Source organism: Plecotus auritus, assembly GCF_963455305.1.
Source record: "Plecotus auritus genome assembly, chromosome: 1".
NCBI lineage: Eukaryota > Metazoa > Chordata > Mammalia > Chiroptera > Vespertilionidae > Plecotus > Plecotus auritus.
In genome coordinates this window covers 101,567,129-101,585,859 of record NC_137770.1, presented here as the reverse complement: position 1 = coordinate 101,585,859, position 18,731 = coordinate 101,567,129, and the positions used below count along the sequence as shown (strand labels likewise).

The following is an 18,731-nucleotide window of genomic DNA, read 5'->3' as shown; positions in this document are numbered from 1 at the left end:
AAAATAGTCACACAGTTCTCACTACTGGTATTATATAGATCAGGGGTGGGCAAACTTTTTGACTCGAGGGCCACAATGGGTTCTTAAACTGGACCGGAGGGCCGGAACAAAAGCATGGATGGAGTGTTTGTGTGAACTAATATAAATTCAAAGTAAACATCATTACATAAAAGGGTACGGTCTTTTTTTTTTTTTATTATTTCAATAGTTTTATTCATTTCAAACATTTTAACAAGAAGAATGTAAACACTAATTATTATAATCTGAAACTTCAAAAAATGGAGGAATCATAACACAATAACATACCTTATATTGAAGATGGCAAAAGCAAAATAAAATTGCCTAACAAAGGAAAGGTACAAAAGCCTTTCTAATTAAACTTAAATATAATAAAATAATTTAAAACTAAAACAAATAGAAAAGAACAAAATGTGTAAACAGTAAATTAAACATTTTCTTTAGTGCAACTTCCAAATTATGCCCGGGACGTAGATGTAGATGGCAATGTAGACTGGGTTGAAAGGTTTTTGGTCTTTAAAACATCAACTTCAGTGGGAACAGTGTTGTTGGTCTCCTTTTTAGCTAATGCTCTGATACTGTGCTCTCCAGGGGCGTGTCTCCCTACATCACCACGATAACGTGTCTACGCATTCCCAGGGTGATGTCGGGGGACGCGTCCGCGGGCATTACAAGGAGCCTCTGGAAGATTGAGAGGTTGTTTCTTCTACTGAATGGACGGATATAAATCCGCCCACTCAGAAGAAGAAGCTGCGGCTGTGTTTCCTGACGTTGCCATGTTAACACTGCTGCTGGTGAAGGAGCGGAGGGGAGAGCAAGAGAACCCTCCGCTCTTTTGGCTCCCCGGGCTGGATAGAACAGCTGAACGGGCTGGATCCGGCCCGCGGGCGTAGTTTGCCCACGGCTGATATAGATTAATAGGTTTCCTATTTAAATATCTTTTCATTCCTAAAGTCAATCCTCTTTGATCATGCTAGATTTATTTATTTACTTACTTACTTTAGTCCTTATGTGAGGATATGTTTTTATTGGTTTTAGAAAGAGAGCAAGGCGACAGAAAAATCGACGTGAGAGAAACATGGATTGCCTCCCGTATGCACCTGATCCAGGATCAAGCCCACAAGCTAGGTATGTGCCCTGACCTGGAACTGAAACTGCAACCTTTTGGTGTACAGATGACAATCCAACCAACTAAGCCACCAGGTCAGGGCTAGATTTTTATTTTTAATATACTATTAAATATGATGTTAGTGGTTTACTTAGGATTTTTATAACAAAATTCAAAAGTGAGATTGGTCAATACTTTTAACTTCCTGGCTCTTTTTTTGTTATAAATTTTGCCTGTTTCTTCATATTATAATATGACAAGTTTTCTTTTTCATGCTCTGGAATGAACAATATAGCAAAATTACTTGTTCATAAAGGCTAAAAAAAAAAATCAATAAAAGCTATCTAGTCTTAATCTATTCAAGACAAAATTAACTAATAATTTTTTACATTTTTCCCCATGATGATTCATCTATTTTGTCTTGAATCATTCTAAAAATGTGTATTTATTCCAAACAATTATCTGTTTCACTAAGATTTTCAAGTGGTTTTTAAATATCTCTAGCATATCATCTGGCTCATTTCTTCAACTTTTAATGTTCTTTTCTTTTATGTTTTCTAAATGCTTCTATATTTAGATTTTTTGAAGAACTAGCTCAAGTTTTTAAATTTTAAAATTAATCGTGGTTGTCTTTACAATGTATTTGTCAATAAAATTTCAGATTATAACTTAGCATCAAAATTTTTTTTACCTAGGTCATTTCCTTTTTCTTCTTTTCCTGGGCAAGACACTTACACTTTGCTTCATTTTTTTTTTTTCCAATTAGCTGAATCAACTTCAAAGTTTTTTCCCAGCCCCAAAAGAAAGGTAGGTATAGCTATTTATTTTAAAGTAAAGCAGTGTATGCTATCCCTTCAGGCTACCATCAGTACACTAACAACACAGGTAAGTGGTTTCAGCTTCAGTAGGGATTTAAAACATAGTTTAAGGATTCCCTAGACAGTGGTCGGCAAACTCATTAGTCAACAGAGTCAAATATCAACAGTACGATTGAAGTTTCTTTTGAGAGCCAAATTTTTTAAATTTAAACTTCTTCTTACGCCACTTCTTCAAAATAGACTTGCCCAGGCCGTGGTATTTTGTGGAAGAGCCACACTCAAGGGGTCAAAGAGCCGCATGTGGCTCGAGAGCCGCAGTTTGCCAACCACTGCCCTAGAAGATCTGAACTGTTTTAAGCCTTTCCAGCTAGTTAGTAATCCTGGGTTTTGTTTCTATTGGAATTGGCTACATGTAAGTTCCATTCTCTCAGAAACCTCTACCCCCTGTTAAACTCAACAAGTTCTCAAACTAACAAGTTCCTAATATCCCTCTTTTTCCATTCCGCTTTCACAAATAGTTGAAACTAAATGTCATCCTGCCCTATTTAAATCTTCAACTTTTATGATTCTTCATTCATTACTTCACAAAATAAAATTCCTAATATCATAAATAATATATTGTTTAATGTTAATCCTGCACAAGTGTACTTTTCTGTCTTTTATACAAATATGAGCCTGAAAGAAAATGGAGTGCCAAATTCTATATCGAGCACATTAAAGTTATTTAAACATAAATAGAACATTTTAATCAATTTAAAGAGCAAATTTCTGTTAAAATTTAAGCTAGATTTATTATTTAATTTGACTCTTCTGAAAGTCAATTAGAAACTAAACTTACATCCTTTCTTTGAAAATTGAATTTTATAATCTTGTGAGACTGATAATTATTTTACCAAGAGTTAATGAGTGAATCTTTTAAAAGGATGTTTTTCCTTATAAAACCTTGCTTATACTGTCAAGGTCTCCTGAATCATACATTTAAGTATCCTCCTAGCAGTTAATGATCATCAAGTTAGTAAACATCCAGTCAAGTAATAGTACCAGTAACAATAAGAATGTAGAAACAAACACACACGTTACTGAGAGGGGAAAAGGCATTCTTAAAGGTTTTTATCTCAAAAACAGTTTTCTAAAAGAAATTTCCAGTTTTTTTTCTTTTTAAAATCTAAAGAATTTCCCTATGCCCATCAGCAGATGAATGGATTAAAAAAACTGTGGTACATCTACACAATGGAATACTACGCTGCGGTAAAAAAGAAGGAGTTCTTACCATTTGCAACAACATGGATGGAGATGGAGAGCATTATGCTAAGTGAAATAAGCCAGGCAGAGAAAGATAAATATCACATGATCTCACTCATTTGTGGAATATAATGAACAACATAAACTGATGAACAAAAATAGATCCAGAGACAGAGAAACATCAATCAGAACGTGAAACCTCAGGGAAGGTAGGGGAGGGTGGGGGTAAGGGGGAGAGATCAACCAAAGGACTTATATGCATGCATGTAAGCCTAACCAATGGACACAGACAACAGGGGGGTGGGGGCATGAATGGGAGGTGGGGGGTAATGGGGGAACAAGGACACGTATGTAATACCTTAATCAATAAAGAAATTTTAAAAAAAGTATTTCCCTGGCTGGGTGTTGCTCAGTGGATTGGGCACTGTGTGTGCAATAAAAGTTTGCCAGTTTGATTCCCAGTCAGGGCATTTGCCTGGCTTTCAAGCTCCATCTCCAATAGAGGGCATGCAGGAAGCAGCTTATCCAGTCTTAATTTCACATCGATATCTCTCTCCCCCTCTCTCCCTTTTTCTCTCTCTAAAAAAAAAGAAAGAAAGAAATTAAATCAAATCAATGCAATCTAAAGAATTTAACTGTTGGAATTATGAATTTTATGTGTTCAAAATGTCTGGGAAAAAATAAGAGACAACACTGTTACCAGTCAATTAGGAAACACTAAAGCATGAGATGATTCAAAAAAACATGAAATATAATATACAAAAGATTGGAGTCATTTACTCTGAAATCAATATCCAAATGCTGAGACTTTTTTCAGAATGTTGATGTTCCCAGAGCAACAGCGCCATCAAGTGACATAACATACTAATAGATTTCCCACAAACTCAGTTTTTTTCATATTTCCGAATTGAGCAAGAGGGAGGGGAGGTTCAATTAGAATGTCTCTCATAAAAACTCCAGCAAAATGGCTTTGCAAACGCCGCCGCCCCGGAGCTGCCTGTGACCAACCCTGGTGAACCCCACAGTTTCTTCAACATCGCCATCAACAGTGAGCCCTTGGGCCGCATCTCCTTCGAGCTGTTTGCAGACAAAGTTCCAAAGCAGAAAACTTCCGTGCTCTGAGCACTGGGGAGAAAGAATTTGGTTATAAAGCTTCCTGCTTTCACAGAATTATTCCGGGATTTATGTGCCAGGGTGGTGACTTCACACGCCATAATGACACAGGCGGCAAGTCCATCTATGGGGAGAAATCTGAGGATGAGAACTTCATCCTGAAACATATAGGTCCTGGCATCTTGTCCTTGGCAAAAGCTGGACCCAAAAAAAAAGGTTCCGTTTTTTATCTGCACTGCCAAGGCTGAGTGGTTAGATGGCAAACGTGTTCTTCGGCCAGGTGAAAGAAGGCATGGATATTGTGACAGCCATGGAGCACTTTGGGTCCAGGAATGGCAAGACCAGCAAGAAGATCACCACTCCTGACTGTGGGACAGCTCTAATAAATTTGACTTGTGTTTTATCTTTAAAAAAAAAAAAAAAAAACTCTCCTAAAAAAAAAGTTGGATCAGGAAAAACTGTTTAAGAATCAAGGGGGAACAAAAGAAAAAAAAAGAAAAAAAGAAGAATCAAGGGAAGCATTCCACCTCTGAAGAGTATTGTTTATATTAATCTAAAGAAAGTCTGAATGTCCATCTGCTAAAATCTGGTTAAATCTATATGGCTTCAAAGTAACTAAACCAATACCTGAGGTTTGCCTATATTTAAAACAAGGAACTAAGAGATTCTTAGGTACTTTCTCTGATTCTGATTGACTTTATACACAGAAGTTCGCTTAGGTGAGGGAGCTTTCTGAGGTGCTAGGAGTGGTTCTAATCTTTATACATTTATGATATAAACACTTCTGAGAAATTTCAATTATGTATGTGTATAAATTAACTATAAAATAATATCCAATTAAGGGAAATTCTAGATTTCATTTCTGTGGAGTCCTTCAAATTAATAGGCTGAGAAATAAAATGCCAGCCTTTTGAGATTATTTTAACCACTTTTTTTTATTATTATTCTAGAGAGGGAGGAACAGGAGGGAGGGATTGAGAGAGGGAGGGAGAAAAAAAGGGAGAGAAGGAAGGAGAGAGGGAGGGAGAAAAAAAGAGAGAGAAGGCAAGAGAGAGGGAGGGAGAGAGGGAGGGAGGGAGGGAGGGAGGGAAAGAGAGAAAGAGACAGACAGAAGGACAGATATTGATGTGAGAGACACTGATCTATTGCCTCACGTACATGCCCCAAGAGGGAATCAAACCTGAAATCTAGGTATGTGCCCTGACCAGAAATTGAACTCATAGCCCATCACTGCACAGAACGACACTCCAACCAACTCAACCAAACCGGCCACGGCTAACCACTATTTCTTTAATGAAGGAAGAACACAATTGAAAGTTAAAAACCTTTAAAAATTGTAAAGATGGATTAAATCAAATTTTAAAACTTGTAATGTAACTGATACCAAGAAAGTAAAAGATAACTCATAAAATGGGAGAAATATTTGCAAATTATGTCTGATAAGGGACAGGTACAAAATATAAAGAACTCATAACTTAACTAAAAAAGGCAACGTAACTAAAAAGGGGGGCAAAGGATTTAAAGACATTTCTCCAATTAAGATGGCCAATAAGCACATGAAAAGATGCTCAATATCATTAGCCATTAGTGAAATGCAAATCAAAACCATAATGAGATACCACTTCACACATAGTAGGATTGCTATAAGCTAAAAGAGACAACAGGCAGTGGTGAAAAATTGGAATCCTCAATCATAGCTGTTAGGAATGTAAAATGGTGCAGCCACTGTGAAAAGTTTGGCAGTTACAAAAATATTAAACACTGAGTTACCAAGACACAGAAATTCCACCCCTAGGTATATGTACCCAAGAGAATTGAAAACATAAAATGTACACAAAAACTTGTACACAAATAGTCACTGCAGCATTATTCACATAGCTAAATAGAAACAACCCAAATGTCCAATAACTGATAAATGAATGGGTAAACAAAATACAGTATAACTATACAATGAAATATTATTCAGCCTTAAATAGGAAGGAAATTCTAATCAAGGCTACAACATGAATGAATCTTGAAAACATATTAAATGAAAGAAGCCTGGCACAAAAGGCCACATACTATATGATTTCATTTATATCCAGAATAAGCAAATCCATGGAGACCGAAAGTAGATTAGTGATTTCTTAGGGCAGAAGAAAGGATGGGCAGAGAGAGAATGATTGACTGCTAATAGATATAAGGTTTCTTTTAGGGGGACAAAAATATTTTACAATTTGATTATAGTTATGGTTGCATATATTTAGAACACTTAATTGTATACTTCAAATGGTGAATTGTATGATATGTGAATTATACCTCAATAAAGCCTTTTTTTCCAAAACAACCTATAAAGAACATTATGAGTTATACTAGAGGCCCAGTGCATGAAATTTGATAGGTGTCCCATCAGCCCAACCTGCACCCTCTCCAATCTGGGAACCCTCGGGGGATGTCCGACTGCCGGTTTAGGCCCAATCCCCAGGATTGGGCCTAAACCGGCAGTCGGACATCCCTCTCACAATCCTGGACCACTGGCTCCTAATCGCTCACCTGCCTGGTCGCCCCTAACTGTCCCCCCCGGTCGACCCTAACTGCCCCCCGCTACCGGCCAGGTTGCCCCCAACTGTTCCCTCCCTGCCAGCCTGGTTGCTCCTAACTGCCTTCCCCCAGCCGGCCTGGTCACCCCTTACTGCCTCCCCTGCCGGCCTGGTCGCCCCTCACTGCCCCCCCTGCCAGCCTAATCACCCCCAACTGCCCCCTCTGCCAGCCTGGTTGCCCCATGCAGCCTGCTTGCTCAGTCATTTGGTCGTTTCTCACTGCCGTCCCCTGCTGGCCTGGTCGCCCCACAGAGCCTTCTGTTCAGTCGTTTAGTCGTCCCTCACTAACCCCCCCTGCCGGCCTGGTCGAAGGCAGCCATCTTGTGAGGATGTGACAATCAATTTGCATATTACCTCTTTATTATATAGGACTAGAGGCCCGGTGCATGAAAATTCATGCACTGGGGGGGGGGGGGGGGGTCCCTCAGCCCGGCCTGTCCCCTCTTACAGTCTGGGAGCCCTCAGGGATGGGAGGCAACCGGCAATCAGGGGAAGGTGACGCCCCCATCACACCTCTGCTGCTGCTGCCACTGCTGGCAGTGCAAGCCTCAGCTGGCCCTGGTTACTTGAGCCTCAGGTGGTCCTGGGCGGCTGGGCAGCCGCCATCCAAGCCTTGCTTGTGCCTCGGGCATTGGCTGGGCAGCCGCCATCCGAGGCCTGCCTGTGCCTCAGGCATCGGCTGGGCAGCTGAAATCTGAGGCTTGCCTGTGCCTCGGGCCAGCCCTGGGCGGCTGAGGGGACTGGATATAATAGGATAGTTTAGTGCTTCCTAAACCAAACTACCAGTACACACACTAGGTAAGATAGCTAAATTCTCTACCACAGACTATTTATAGACATCCTATCCTATCTGATAAAGAGGGAATATGCTAATTGACCCTCACGCCATCACAAAGACGGCAGAGCCCAGCCAATAAGGAGGGAATATGCCAATTGACTGTCACGCCCTCAAAGATGGCGGTGCCCAGTCCCCTCAGCCCCGCCGAGGCAGCAGGTTTGCAGCAAGGCCTCCAGAGTCCCCCAGTTCCCTCAGCCCCCCAGGCGCACAAGGCCAGCCCAAGGCGCAGGCAAGCCTTGGATGGCGGCTGCCCAGCCGACGCCCGAGGCACATGCAAGCCTCAGATGTCAGCTGCCCGGCCACCCAGGGCCGGCCAAGGCTTGCACTGCCAGCAGTGGCAGCAGCAGAGGTGTGATGGGGCGTCGCCTTCCCCTGATCACCAGGTCGCCTCCCGCCCCTGAGGGCTCCCGGACTGTGAAAGTGGGCAGGCTGGGCTGGGGCATCCCCTTCCAGTGCATAAATTTTCATGCACCAGGCCTCTAGTCCTATGTAATAAAAGGGTGATATGCAAATTGACCAACAGCAGAACAAACAGTCGCTATGGCACGCACTGACCACCAGGGGGCAGACGCTCACCGCAAGAGCTGCCCCCTGGTTGTCAGTGTGCTCCCACAGGGGGGAGCGCTGCTCAGTGAGAAGCTGGGCTCATAGCTGGCGAGTGCAGCAGTGGTGGCAGGAGCCTCTCCCACCTCCGTGGCAGCGCTAAGGATGTCTGACTACAGGCTTAGGCCCGCTCCCCAGCTCCCAGACTGTGAGAGGGTGCAGGCCAGGCTGAGGGAGCCCCTGAGGGTATGAATTTCGTGCACCAGGCCTCTAGTACAAATATAAGACTTTTGGTTTCTCATACTCCTAGGCACTCAAATAACTATTAAATAATTCATTCTTGTTTTGTTAGCACATGTTTTTGTCAACTCAAGCTGAAGGAGCTGGATGGATAAAGGAGGAAATCCTGGCCACAAAAAAGAATAAAGATATTCAACAGGATTCATGTCATTTAGGGAGGGTGTGGGAGAGAAAATGCCACACACAGAGGGAGGCACAGTTTACTAAAAGGTCCTTCCTACAGAGACTAGGTGGGCCTGGGAGGAAAATGAAGCTAAGTGGAAGCAGGAGCTAAAAGAAGTTTTCCCTTGCCTCTCTCTTCCCAAAGTGTCCCAGCTTGCCCCTAAGTCCAGAGGCTCACAGAGTAACCTGCTACTACCCCTAATACCACCTAACTGGCTACCCAGGAGAATATTCTAGGCCTGTTCACTCTAGGCCTATTTTGTTCCCTTCTTACCTCTCCCCCTGAAGACTATCAGTCTTCTCTTGTATTCAAAGAATGGAGAAAGGTCTATGAGTATATGGGGGTGTGGAAAAAGGGAATGAGAAATAGAATGAGAAGAGACTTAGTAGCAGTTGACTACTATCTTACCATTCCAGCCTCCCTAAGGCAGTGGTCGGCAAACCGCGGCTCGTGAGCCACATGCGGCTCTTTGGCCCTTGAGTGTGGCTCTTCCACAAAATACCATGGCCTGGGCGAGTCTATTTTGAAGAAGTGGCGTTAGATGAAGTTTTAAGTTTAAAAAATTTGGCTCTCAAAAGAAATTTCGATCGTTGTACTGTTGATATTTGGCTCTGTTGACTAATGAGTTTGCCGACCACTGCCCTAAGGGTACAAGTTATAATCCTCAGTGTCAAGCCAAATTTTATAGGCAAGGTAGAAAGACACCTGAGGATCAAGGACAAAAGATGATCTTCAAAATTAAAGACTTTTCTGACCAAGCAAAAAGTCCACAGATATATCATTCTGAACATACAAAAACTCAAGGGTTATTTCTTCTTGAGAAAATTACTAGGAGATGAACTTCAGCACAACAACAGATAACTGGGGAAACCAGAGAAAGAGGACTGACAGAGAGCATAAAATGTTTTAAACTTTAGAACTGAGATAAAAACAAATGAGAGAGTTAGAGTGACAAATTAGAATGTAAATGCTATGTTCCAATCAGGATATGTAATCAACATAGAAATAAAACGAAGGGAAGGAAAATGAAAGAGATGGGAAGTCAGTAAGTCTGCCATGCCTACTTGTAATGCAGTAAAGTTCAATATCATTCAAAGCTGACAAATAATACAAGTAGAAGCACATTTAAGAGTAAAAAAATAGCCCTAGCTGTTTTCCCAGTGGTTAAGAGCATTAGCCTGTGGACTGAAGGGTCTCAGATTCTATTTCAGTCAAGGACATGTACCTTGGTTGCAGGCTTGATCTCCAGCCCAAGTCAGGGCACCTGCAGGAGGCAACCAATCAATGCGTCTCTCTCACATTGATGTTTCTCTCTCTCTGTCTCTGCCCCTCCCTTCCACTCTCTCTAAAAATCTATGGAAAACATATCCTCAGATGAGGATTAACAAAAAAAACAAAAAACAAAACAAAAGAGTAAAAAGAATATTAAGGAAGATAACATTATTAATTAAAATCAGATGGGTGAGGAGAGAAAGTGAGAAGAGAAGGAAGGGAACATAGGCTATTTTATCATCATACTCATGGTGGCAAACAGTAAGACTGTATAAATCATCATTAAGCAAACCTATAATCATGGAAGTAACTACTAAAACAAATATACAAAAACCATCCTAAAATCAGAAAACATATAAACCTACATGTAAGACAATACAAACAGATCACATGACTTTAAAAAATTAAATTGAAAAGACAAATAATATAAAAGAACTCAATTCTTATGTGTCTTAGTAAAAATATAAAATAGTCTAACTTATAAGAAACATTTTCAGAATGGATCTCAAAGTAAAATTCAATTCAATAATATACAAGAGACTCAACTAAAATAAAGTGATTCTAAAAGACTGAATATAAAAGGGCAAAAGCATACAGGAATAAATGAAAAAAAAAGGGCAGAAAATCATAACCTTAATACCAGGTAAATTAGTGTTCAGGCCCAAAAAAGCATTAAACAAGACAAAGAACACTTTATAATGAAAAAAATATGAGATATGTTTTATCTTCATATAGCAGTTACCAGAAAAAACAACACATATCAATTGTATTCGTCTTCTATTCATCTCTCTCAGCCCATAACCCAGCAAGTGGACAAAAAAAACAGTCAAGAAAACACAAGACCTTAATAAAAGTTTTTTAATAATGTAAACCTGCCTGATAAATCCATTTTAACTCAACAACATTAAAAAAAAGAATGTAACCTTTTAAAAATGTGCTCAGAGTATTGATAACAACTGACTATATAATAGGCCACGAAGAAATTTCAAAAAATTCAAAAAAAGTAAAAATAATTAGAGAATAATACTAATTAGAGAATTAGTATTCTCTAATTGAAGTGCAAAAAGTATATAAATTATTAACCAAGTCAGAAAACAAAACAAAAAGTCCCACTATCTGGAAATTTCAATTCTCTCTCAAACATCTCATTAGGTAACCAAAATAAATAGGCAAATAAAAATTTTTTAAAAAAAGAAACTAAAATTGGAGAATTTCTAGAAAACAAACATAGAAATCACCCCATGTCAAAACTAAGAGATACAGCTAAAACCATGCTCAGAGGACAACAATATATTAAATATCAAAAAAGGAATAAAAAAATGAAAGAAACTAAAAAAGAAATTAACCAAGACAAAGGCCAAAAATAATGAGTAAGAAAACAGTAAAATAGTAGAGTAAGTACATAAACAATAAACTCAGAAACTGTTTTTCTTTATTTCTTTTGGTTAACAAAAATCTAAAATGAATAAGCTACTAGCTAACATAAAATCAAGAAGAGAAAAAAAGAAAGGGGAAGTACAAAGACAACATTGTAATGGTAAAGATTGGAATGTCCAAAATAGTTAAATATAGTACATACATAAAAAGAAGCAATGTATCTTTAAAAGAACAAGGGAAATTATGTATTGATCTAAAAAGATCTCCAAGCTATGTTGTTAGGTGGAAACAGTAAAGTTCAGACTAATAGGTACAACAAGTTGCCCCTGTGTAAAAATCAGGAAATATAAAAATCTATAATTGCATTTTCTTGTCCTAGCTGCAAAAGAAACTTTGGAAGGATACAAAAGAATCAAGATAGTGGTTTCCTATTGGGAGGAGTAGAAATTAGGTAGATGGGGAGACAAGGACAGAAATAACACTTTTCAGCATGTAATGTTTTATACTTCTGGGTTTTGAGCCCTGTGGATGATTACTTATTTTTCCAAATAACTAACATAAACTCACCAAATATCTTCAAGCACTTAACCTGGTACCAAACACTACAATTGGTGTTGGGGATGTACAAAATGAAAAGGTCTAGTCTTCCCTTTTAAAGAGCTTATAGTTTTTACAGTTTGGTAGGGATATAGGCGGCAAACCAACATTGTGGTATTTCTTCATATGAAGACATGATGGAAGTGCTATAAAAGAGCACCTATATATACATAAAAGAAATAAGGACAATTATTCAGCGAAGATGAATATTATTTAGCTCTGATGCTAAATAAGACTTAAAGGCTGAGCCAGAGATTTTCAGAAAAATAATAAAGGATATCCCACAGATAGAATAGAGAACAGATTCTTGGAAGTAGAGAGAGCAAAGGGTAGTCAAATCATTACAGATCAGGATTTTACAAGATCAAGAGTGGCTAGAATTAAGACTGAAGAAGTTGAAATGGGGCATTAAATATCATCTTCTAGCTGTCAGGCAATGTGCTACATGCTGGAGATAAAGAAGTAAACAGGGCCAAAAAAATAAAATAAAATAAATAAACAGGGCCTATTTCCTGCAGCTTATTCCAGATGTCAATGTCCAGAGAAACCAAGAAAGAGGTTTTGCAGTAGTTTGATACCAAGTCTCTGGCTTTTGCACATACTGTTGCCTCTATCAGAAATGCTCTTTCAACATTTCCTTTCCTCACCCACCCATTCCTTTCTCAGAACTCAGATTAAATGCCCTTGTTCCGGCCAAGCTGATGTGGCTCAGTGGTTGAGCATCAACCTATGAACCAGGAGATCACAGTTTGATTTCCGGTCAGGGCACATGCCCAAGTTGTGGGCTCAATCCCCAAGAGAGGGCATGCAGGAGGCAGCCTATCAATGATTCTCTCTCATCACTGATGTTTCTATATCTCTCTCCCTCTCTCCCTTCCTCTCTGCCCTTGCTCCAGGCAGCTTTCTCTCACCCAAGAATAAATCAATCAGTTCCACTTGCTATGTACTTGAAAGCACACTGTGATTCTTCTTGGTAATTATACTTAGGCATCTTTATCTTTCTATCCAAACTATAGTCTGCATGAATACAAGAGTCAAGCCTCTCTCGTTCACCACTGTACCTAAGCACTCATCATGGTATACAGCAAACCCTTAATGCAGCGATTTTTCAACATTTTTCATCTCATGGTGCACATAAACTACTAAAATTTTGCGACACACCAAAAAATGTATTTTTTGCCAATCTGTTAAAAAAAATTGGTATAATTCTGATTGATTTACACCAGACAGCTATTATGTTGGCTGTTGTCATCTTGTTATTTGACAATCTAAGGCAGTAGTCGGCAAACTCATTAGTCAACAGAGCCAAATATCAACAGTACAATGACTGAAATTTCTTTTGAGAGTCAAATTTTTTAAACTTAAACTTCTTCTAACGCCACTTCTTCAAAATAGACTCGCCCAGGCCGTGGTATTTTGTGGAAGAGCCACACTCAAGGGGCCAAAGAGCCGCATGTGGCTCGCGAGCCACGGTTTGCCGACCACTGATCTAAGGGAAAAGAGGTCAGTGTCCCTGACTAGTCAGATATTGCATGTTTTGTTTTAAAAATTCTTGCAACACAGCAGTTGAAAATCACTGTCTTAATGAATTAATCAATGAGTGAAAAAATTTTAGAACACAACCCTGCTGGTATGGCTCAGTGGCTGAGTGTCAACCCAGGAACCAAGAGGTCACAGGTTTGAGTCCAGGTTAGGGCACATGCCGGGGACTGCAGGCCCAAACCTCAGAGTGGGACATGCTGGAGGCACCAGATCGATGGATGATGTTCCTGTCTCATCGATGTTTCTACCTCTCTACCCCTCTCTCTCCCTTCCTCTCTCTCTAAAAACCAATTTTAAAAATATTTTTTAAAAAATTTAGAACATAATCTTTCCTGATCACTTAGGCCAGTGGTCGGCAAACTGCGGCTCGCGAGCCACATGCGGCTCTTTGGCCCCTTGAGTGTGGCTCTTCCACAAAATACCATGGCCTGGGCGAGTCTATTTTGAAGAAGTGGCGTTAGAAGTTTAAAAAATTTGGCTCTCAAAAGAAATTTCAATCGTTGTACTGTTGATATTTGACTCTGTTGACTAATGAGTTGGCCGACCACTGACTTAGGCTGATTTATAAGAAACCTAACTTAGTGCTGTCTGGATTGCTCAGTATCGTCCAGTACACCAAAAAGGTTATGGGTTTGATTCCTGGTTGGGGCACACACGGGAGGCAACTGATCAATGTTTCTCTCTCACATCGATTTTTTCTCTTTCTCCTTCCTCTCTCTCTAAAATCAATCAATCAATAAAAAAAAATTCTCAGGTAAGGATGTAAAAAAAACCACCAAATTATTATATGTATACATTTCAGATATGTAAGATTATGTGGTTTCTTCCTCGTGGCTCCAGAATGTTATACATTTCATTTTAAGTACTTGTATCTTTATTTTTTTCTCCTCTCAAACTATAAATTGTCACTTCCTATTACTTTCAAGTCTATGTTTTCTAGCAGATTCCAACTATTCCTAATTTGCAGAAATCTTCTAAGCTAAAAGCACATAAATTCAGCTATAAAGAAATAACTGGCATAAGAACCAAATAGTAGCACATAGCTTTTGAGAACTTTTTCTTTTGGAGACAGGAGCAGGCAATGGTGGAGTAGAATGAAATGGGGATACAAAGAAGCAAGATACTCTTTTATAAGTAAACTACTTAAATATCATTGCATGATTTCTTTTGTTAACAAAGCCTTTTATTTTTGCTAACTTTGGTTTATTCTCTGTTAAATAATTCCAGACAATTGTTATACATGTTTCTGCATTCAAATAAACAGTTGAGCAGAAAAATATGAAAGTAAACATTCTATTGTATAAGGTAAAAAGAAAAAAAGCATTATTTGAAAAAATTTGGTCCAAGATAATGGGGAAAAAAATATTGAGTTCTCATCAATTCAAGGTGCACTTTTTCCCATTTAAAAATACAGGGTGGGGCAAAAGAAGGTTTACAGTTGTTCATATGGAAAATAATACAATAATAACACAAGAATAAACGAGGTGTTTCTTGTACTCATAACTATAAACCTACATTTGTGTGTAAGAAAGTGAAATATGCTTCTTAATCAAAGCCTTAAAATGGCAATATTTTTCTCTCTTAGTTGCACATAAAATAATGGTACACTTTATAACTAATAACATCTTGCATTTAATGAAATATATAATTTTATGCAATAAAAACATTGATCTTTTTTACTTTCTAACTAGATAACTGTTATCTACTCATGATATTAGCACATTCCATCTCCCTTTCCCCACTAAAATAAAAAACCTAATGCTCATATTAATGATGCTGAGAAGAGATTAAAAACCAATACAAAAGAAAAAAGAAAAGCAGTGATTTGGTTTCACTGAGAAATCTTACCATTAAAAGATAATGGGCCCCTATTAATGAATGAACCAAATTAAAATCTTGCTTAAAAAACCTTTAATAAAATCCCTTAGAATTCTTATCTTTTGTATCTATCTTGGCTATGTTATATGTAGTCATCATTATAGTTAACAAAATTCTTTAATAATTTATTGTTGAATAAACAGAAATAAATCTTCTCCAGGTTCCTAAGGTGAATAATATATAAGTAGCCCTGAAATTTGCAGATGAAGTAAGGCATTAAATTTAGTGTAATTTAGAGCATTAGAATTCTCTAAAAGCATAACACACACAACTGAATATACTACTTGACTTCTCAGCAACACATGCTAATGTGACTTCCAATTCTAAACTATCATAATTACAAAATAACTTGAAATTTTTCATTTAAATACAAAGCAAGAACTGAACACACTCAATTAGTGTAATCTTTACACAAAATAAAACTCTCCAAAAAACTTATATACCATTTATTATTTTTTTCTCCTCAGAAGCAAAAATGTAAACCAACTGCTTCTAGCAAAGATTATCATTTCTCTTAAAATAGGTTATATTTTCTCTTAAAATAATAGGAAAGCATCAGAAGAAATATTTCCACTTAGAGCTAATGACAAAAAGAACAAAAATCAATGAGAAACAAGTTACAGTAATAATGTCTGTTGACAAGGAATATTTTTAAAGTAACTAAATAAAAACTTTGACCTTACAATCATCACTCAAGTAAAAACACTAACAAATTACTCTTCATTTAAAAAAAAAAAAAATACCTACCTTTGTCTGGGAACTATAAAGAGTGCCCGTACCAACTTCTTCCTATTTGCTTTTGTGTTCATGTTCATGCAAAAATCCATTGCTGCCTATAGGAGAAAGAGCAAACTTCTTCTTAAAAAAAAAAAAATCTTTATTTAGCTACTAAAAACAGAAACCCTGGATACTACAACGGATTTCCACTTGTTCCTAAACATTTCAAATGGTTTTTAAAACACTAGTATTGTAAGCATATCCAAACTAAAAGATCACTGAGCTTAAACTCCTCTGTCCTTATGTTATCTCAAAATACATGTTTCATAAACTTTTAAATTGCAACCTAGTGTTAGAAAAAGAACTTTGAGTGGGTAGATTGATGATCATGCAATGTTTGGCAAATAATTACATTAAATGCACAATCAATGTTTTAACCTCATTCAAGTTAAAAAAATCAATGTTGATATCAAGAAAAGTTTTCTGCAAGAACAGTTACTAGGAGCCAAATAAATTACTAATACTAAACCAGATAATCAAAAAGGAAAAAACAGCCGAAACCGGTTTGGCTCAGTGGATAGAGCGTCGGCCTGCGGACTGAAGGGTCCCGGGTTCGATTCCGGTCAAGGGCATGTACCTTGGCTGCGGGCACATCCCCAGTGGGGGGTGTGCAGGAGGCAGCTGATCGATGTTTCTCTCTCATCGATGTTTCTAGCTTTCTATCCCTCTCCCTTCCTCTCTGTAAAAATATCAATAAAATATATTAAAAAAAAAAAAAAAAAGGAAAAAAGATAAAGTAGGTAAGAGAGATAGGCATAGATTATTCCAAGGAACATGTAAGAGTAAGTGCCTCAACAATGACTGAAAGGTTCAGGGTCAGCAATCAGATTTAGTAACTTAATTAAACAAACCATATCACAGTACTATAATACCCACAACTGTTATTTAGTATAGTACTCCACTGTTCTATATTTTAATAACAAAAATACGTTCAATATTTCATCAACATGTCTAACATCTAATATTTGTGTAAAAGAACAAAATAAATCCAAAGACAGAAACATGAACAGACAAGAATCTAGAGGAGCCCTAGCTGGTTTGGCTCAGTGGATAGAGTGTCGGCCTGGGGACTGAAGGGTCCCGGGTTCGATTCCGGTCAAGGGCATGTACCTTGGTTGCGGGCACATCCCCAGTAGGGGGCGTGCAGGAGGCAGCTGATTGATGCTTCTCTCTCATCGATGTTTCCATCTCTCTATCCCTCTCCCTTCCTCTCTGTAAAAAATCAATAAAATATATTAAAAAAAAAAAAAAAAAGAATCTAGGGGAAGTCAGACGGGGAGGGAACAGGGCGGGTGGGAAGAAAAGATCAATCAAAGAACTTATATACATACCAGTAGCCCTGCGCACGAATCCGTGCGCTAGCAGCTGGCCAGTAGCTCGCTGTCGCCCTCCAGTAGCTCTCGGCCCGCTGACCCGCCCTCCTGTAGCTCCCCCGCCCCCACTCCCCCCCTCATAGCTTGCTGCCTCCTGTAGCTCTCCACCGCCCACTAGTAGCCAGCAGCTCACTGCCACCCTCCTGTAGCTGCCTCTGCCCCCCCCACCCCCGATAGCTTGCTGCCCTGCCACCTCCTGTAGCTCTCCGCCACCCGCTTGTAGCTTGCTGCCCCCACCCTCCTGCTGATACGTGATCTGGTCGTTACGTGGTGTAACGACCATTTGCATAATACATCTTTATTATATAGGATATGCATAACCCATGGACACAGACAATAGTGTGGTGAAGGCCTGGGGCAGGGGGAGAGGATGAGCTAGAAAAGGTCAATGGGGGAGAAAAGGGATATCTGTAATACTTTGAAAAATAAAGATAAATTTAACATTAAAAATAAAAAAGAGCCCTGACTGGTTTGGCTCAGTGGATAGAGCGTTGGCATGCAAACTGGGGGTCCCAGGTTCGATTCTGCTCAAGGGCATGTACCTTGGTTGCGGGCACATCCCCAATAGTGTGCAAGAGGCAGCTGATCAATGTTGCTCTCTCATCGATGTTTCTAGCTCTCTATTCCTCTCCCTCTCCCTCCCTCTGTAAAAAATCAATAAAATATTTTTAAAAAATAAAAATAATAAAAAAATGAAAAAGAAAGTCTAAGAGAGGTATATGTTCTGGGAAACCACTGGAAAACGACAACATGAAGTAACTGGTATTTTTAAAATGTAGGCATGTATGTTTTTTAATTTTTTAGAAAATAACAAGTTTGTTATACTTTAAAAAGGAATATACTATTACCAAATATCCTTTTGGGTTTCTCAAATATTTTCCTTCCATAGGCTCACATGATTATTTTATTATCCATACCAATCTTCAGGTAGATTTGAAGATCATATACAAATAAAAGATTCACAGATTTTCCTGAATTGGATTTCTATTCTTTACGGTAGATGATAATATAATGAAACACCTCCCATTTGGTTAAAACTTTTGATGAAATAAATAGCACAACTGAGAATGATAATGTTTAAACTTAGGAAACCAGCTCACATTGAAAATATCCACCAAGACTAAAACTTTAGATCAATATTAGTCAAGAGAGGAAAATCTATTTATTTTTTTCTTCTGCTTATAAAGGAAGTG

The 18,731-nt window shown here is 38.6% G+C and overlaps 1 protein-coding gene and 1 pseudogene across 7 annotated transcripts in view; one reads left to right on the top strand and one right to left on the bottom strand.

Moving 5' to 3' along the window:
• Nucleotides 1-18,731, bottom strand: part of UPF2 (UPF2 regulator of nonsense mediated mRNA decay) — a gene marked incomplete at its 3' end in the record, with an annotated part of 132,838 nt that overhangs the window by 65,986 nt on the left and 48,121 nt on the right. For all 6 annotated transcript variants that reach the window (XM_080643569.1, XM_080643568.1, XM_080643573.1 and 3 more), the window contains exon 8: nucleotides 16,136-16,221. In XM_080643569.1, coding sequence (XP_080499695.1) covers nucleotides 16,136-16,221 — 86 coding nt within the window. The remainder of the gene's footprint in view (nucleotides 1-16,135; nucleotides 16,222-18,731) is intronic.
• LOC308254332 (peptidyl-prolyl cis-trans isomerase A-like) lies at nucleotides 4,190-4,765 on the top strand (annotated as a pseudogene). The gene has a single exon. The product of its transcript is annotated as a peptidyl-prolyl cis-trans isomerase A-like (transcript).